The sequence below is a fragment of the Nomascus leucogenys genome, chromosome 8 (genome assembly GCF_006542625.1).
Source record: "Nomascus leucogenys isolate Asia chromosome 8, Asia_NLE_v1, whole genome shotgun sequence".
NCBI lineage: Eukaryota > Metazoa > Chordata > Mammalia > Primates > Hylobatidae > Nomascus > Nomascus leucogenys.
The window spans coordinates 84,251,284-84,254,998 of NC_044388.1; the positions used below are offsets into that span (position 1 = coordinate 84,251,284).

The 3,715-nt window shown below is 47.9% G+C and overlaps 1 protein-coding gene across 1 annotated transcript; it reads left to right on the forward strand.

Annotated features, from left to right (window-relative positions):
* Positions 1 to 413: 413 nt before the first annotated feature.
* Positions 414 to 3,027, forward strand: TUSC1 (tumor suppressor candidate 1). Its single transcript, XM_030817604.1, has one exon. The coding sequence runs from the start codon at positions 1,681 to 1,683 to the stop codon at positions 2,314 to 2,316; it is 636 nt and encodes a 211-aa protein (XP_030673464.1). The 5' UTR covers positions 414 to 1,680; the 3' UTR covers positions 2,317 to 3,027.
* The last annotated feature ends 688 nt before the right edge of the window (positions 3,028 to 3,715 follow it).

Consider the following 3,715-nt stretch of genomic DNA (forward strand, 5'->3'; position numbering starts at 1 on the left):
TTAAAATAAATACAAGTATATACTTTTAGTACTAATCATTTTAATCACTCTGTTGTCTCAACTCCACTTTCAACTTAGAAATTACATTGTCTCTATGTCGTATTCGAAAGACTGGTGGACTCTCCATTAACAAACCATAAGACAAATGTTCACTGCTACATAAGACAATCTTTATGAGTCTTAAAACCTTTTTGTTGGATCGATTTTTTCCACATTTTTTTGTTTCCTTTTCTTCCGAACTTCCCTTTCTCCCTCCCTTCATCCCTTCCCCCTTCCTTATTTTTTGTGATAGGTCTCCCCTTGTCGCCCAGGATGGAGTTCAATGGTGTGATCATAGCTCACAGCAGTCTTGCAGCCTCAACCTTCATGTAAATTAATAATGATACAGTCCTTGAATCGCTTGAACCCGGAGGGTGGTGGTTGCAGTGAGGAGAGATGGCGCCATTGCACTCCAGCCTGGGCAACAAGAGCGAAACTCCATCTCAAGAATGATATGGTCCTTCTTAAAACGAAATCTATATTTTTTGAAAGTCCAAAATTGTATCTTTCCTTTTCATGTTATAAAATGAGATAATTGAGAACACATTTGGTGTTGCGGTCTCTTAAGATCTTGCCTAACAAAATAGAAGTACAAAAAAATTGAGTAACCGTATTTTCCCCTTATTTGTACTGGTCAATGAAGACCCCATGTATGTACTTATGTTTTTCTTGTTCGTTACTTGATCCAGTGGTTTGGAAATTTTGGTTACCCTGAGAATTCTCTGGGACCTTGTTAAATTAACGTAGATTCTTGCTAGGGCATACTTGCTCAAGAGATTCTGGCGTCAGTACCTAATCCTTAAATTACTTTGCAATAATCCAGTTACTCTGTAGGTTGAGACCCTACAAGAAGCAATGATTCATTCAATGAGATGTACATCCTTGATCCCAGAAACTTTGGAACTAAGTATTCAGTTTCTTCAATAAACAGAGCACATCTTGTTTCATAGGTTTTGGGGGTTGGCCTGAACAAATCAACTAAGTATGACCTAGTTTCTATAGCGTTCTGAACAATTTCGAGTGAATTCCTGGCTGTTCACAAATTGGGAATTGACTGCATTCTTTGGAAAGTCAGGTGTTTCCACTGGGAAACCCCATGACAGGTGCTCACCCCAATTCTGTTTAATGTTTTATTAAACATAGGGGTGGGTTAAACCACTGGGTTTTAAATGAAGTACTTTGAGCTTTTTAACTTGCCCCATAGCTTTGTCTCAGAACTGATCATTCTATTAGCATTAGTTTTGAGAATGCCGTGTAAAGAGCAAAGTAACCACCGGTGGTTGCACTCCGGAGCGGGCGAGGACGGCTAGTTCTTGCAGTGCCCAGGCCTGCACGGAAGCGCCCTGGTAGAACTCAGCTGAGGATACACGCTTTTTCCCGCGCAGCCGGAGGGCTGAACAGCAAAGCACTCCCCGGGGGAATTGTGTGTCAGCGCAGCCTGGAGATAGCAAGCCCAGGGGGCAGCTCCACCACAGGAGACAGGACACGCCTAAGTCTGGGCAAATTCCCGGCCTCCTTTGGCTCTAAGCCAACAGCCGCCGCCCGCGACCTCCTCTCCTCCTCCGTCGTCACCCCGGCCGCCCTGCCGGCCCCGAACTTGTCCGCGCCTGGGCGCGCGGCCCCTCAGCCCGCGGGGCTGGGATGGGACCGATGTGGCGCATGCGTGGTGGCGCCACCAGGCGCGGGAGTTGCTGCGGCGGGGACGGTGCCGCGGACTGCCAAGGGCCAGGCCGCTCGGGCCGGGCTCGTGGTGGGGGCAGCCCCAGTGGCGGCGGCGGCGTGGGCTGGCGAGGCCGCGCGGACGGCGCCCGACAACAGCTGGAGGAGCGGTTTGCCGACCTGGCGGCTAGCCACTTGGAGGCCATCCGTGCGCGGGACGAGTGGGACCGGCAGAACGCGCGGCTGCGTCAGGAGAACGCCCGGCTGCGGCTCGAGAACCGGCGGCTGAAGCGCGAGAACCGCAGCCTTTTCCGTCAGGCTTTGCGGCTCCCCGGCGAAGGTGGCGACGGGACGCCCGCGGAGGCGCGCCGGGTCCCTGAAGAGGCCAGCACGAACCGGAGGGCTAGAGACAGCGGCCGAGAGGACGAGCCGGGCAGCCCCAGGGCCCTGAGGGCCCGACTTGAGAAGCTGGAGGCCATGTACCGCCGGGCCCTGCTGCAGCTGCACCTCGAGCAGCGGGGACCACGTCCGAGCGGGGACAAGGAGGAGCAGCCTCTACAGGAACCCGATTCCGGCCTCCGCTCCCGGGACTCGGAGCCCTCCGGGACCTGGCTGTAGCCGAGGCCGCAGCCAGAGAGGGGCGGGGCCTCGAGCCGGCCCCTCCTCCTCCGCTCCCAGCTACCCCCCACCTCGCGCATGCCCTGGCCCGCGCCCTGCCCACGGATACCTTGGACTACGGTGCCTTCCCGCCCCCGCCAGCGGACACTTCCGGGTGGCGCTTGGCCATCGGCTTGGCGGAGGTCGAGTGGGTGCAAGGGCCCTCAGGACCTCCCACATGTACAGTTCCCCTGCCTCTTGCCTCGGCTAGTTTCCCTGGAGAGGCCTAGCCAACAACGAAGGGACGGATTTTAAAACGGCAAGAGCTGGGTGCCAAGAAACACTTCATATTCCCTGAACTTTTCTAGATGTTGTGCGAACCTGTTGTATTTTTTTTTTCCTGTATTTTGGTTCTGAGGGATGAGTAATGCGTTTTTAGTTACTTGAGTGTATCCATTCTTCAATCCCCTAAAGCATTCAGCTATTCTTTCTTATGTGGCCAACATTTTAAGTACAGTGTTTGCTTTTATAAGTCGGTGTTACTTGGATGTCCTGTAAAATACCCACTTTTTATAAAGATGATATTTATAACTTAGGAACTCATGCCTGTCTTGGCTGCAGTCCCTGTACATCTAATATATAGTGATTTGTTTGCCCCCAGAGAATTTTTAAGGTATCTGCCTATATCGTGATCTTTTGAAATGGTAAATAAATCTAGTGCATTAAAAATTATCTGAAAGGTTCTGGCGAGTATTATTTGAAGTGTGTTACATTTTTATATTTTTTAAAAGATACCTTTATGAATATACTAATTTAAATCTGGTTTTAGTTGTCCTTTGTAAACTATCGTGTTCTTTTAGCTTTATGTAACAGTGATCTTTTAAAATAATCTAAAGATTAGATAGTCAAAGTTATTTTAATCTTTAATGTTCAGTTAGCTTAATTGGTACATAATTTGCCTTATTTTGACTGAGGACTTTTAAGAAATTATAAATTACTTGTATATCAAAAGCTCCCCTAACAAAGTGATTTAAGTAAGTCTCAGTTGTTATTTCAATGGCACAAAAAAGTGACTAGTTTAGCAATAAATGTCCTAAAATTACTTTTATTGCGCTTCGTTAATAACACTTTTGCCAACTAAGTAATGAAGAGGATACCATTGTGTCTGATAAAAAATCATAGGTCTAAGAGTGTTTCAATGATGGAAAACATTTCAGGGGAAAAAAATCATGAATAGAATTGTCAAGAGAATAAAATACACTATACTATACTAGTTATGGCATACTAGTTATGGCATAGTCCAAAAGTTTTAAATATTGTATATTACAAAACAATGTTTCACTCGTGTCCGTGTGAAGAGACCACCAAACAGGCTTTGTGTGAGCAACAAGGCTGTTTATTTCACCTGGGTGCAGGCGGG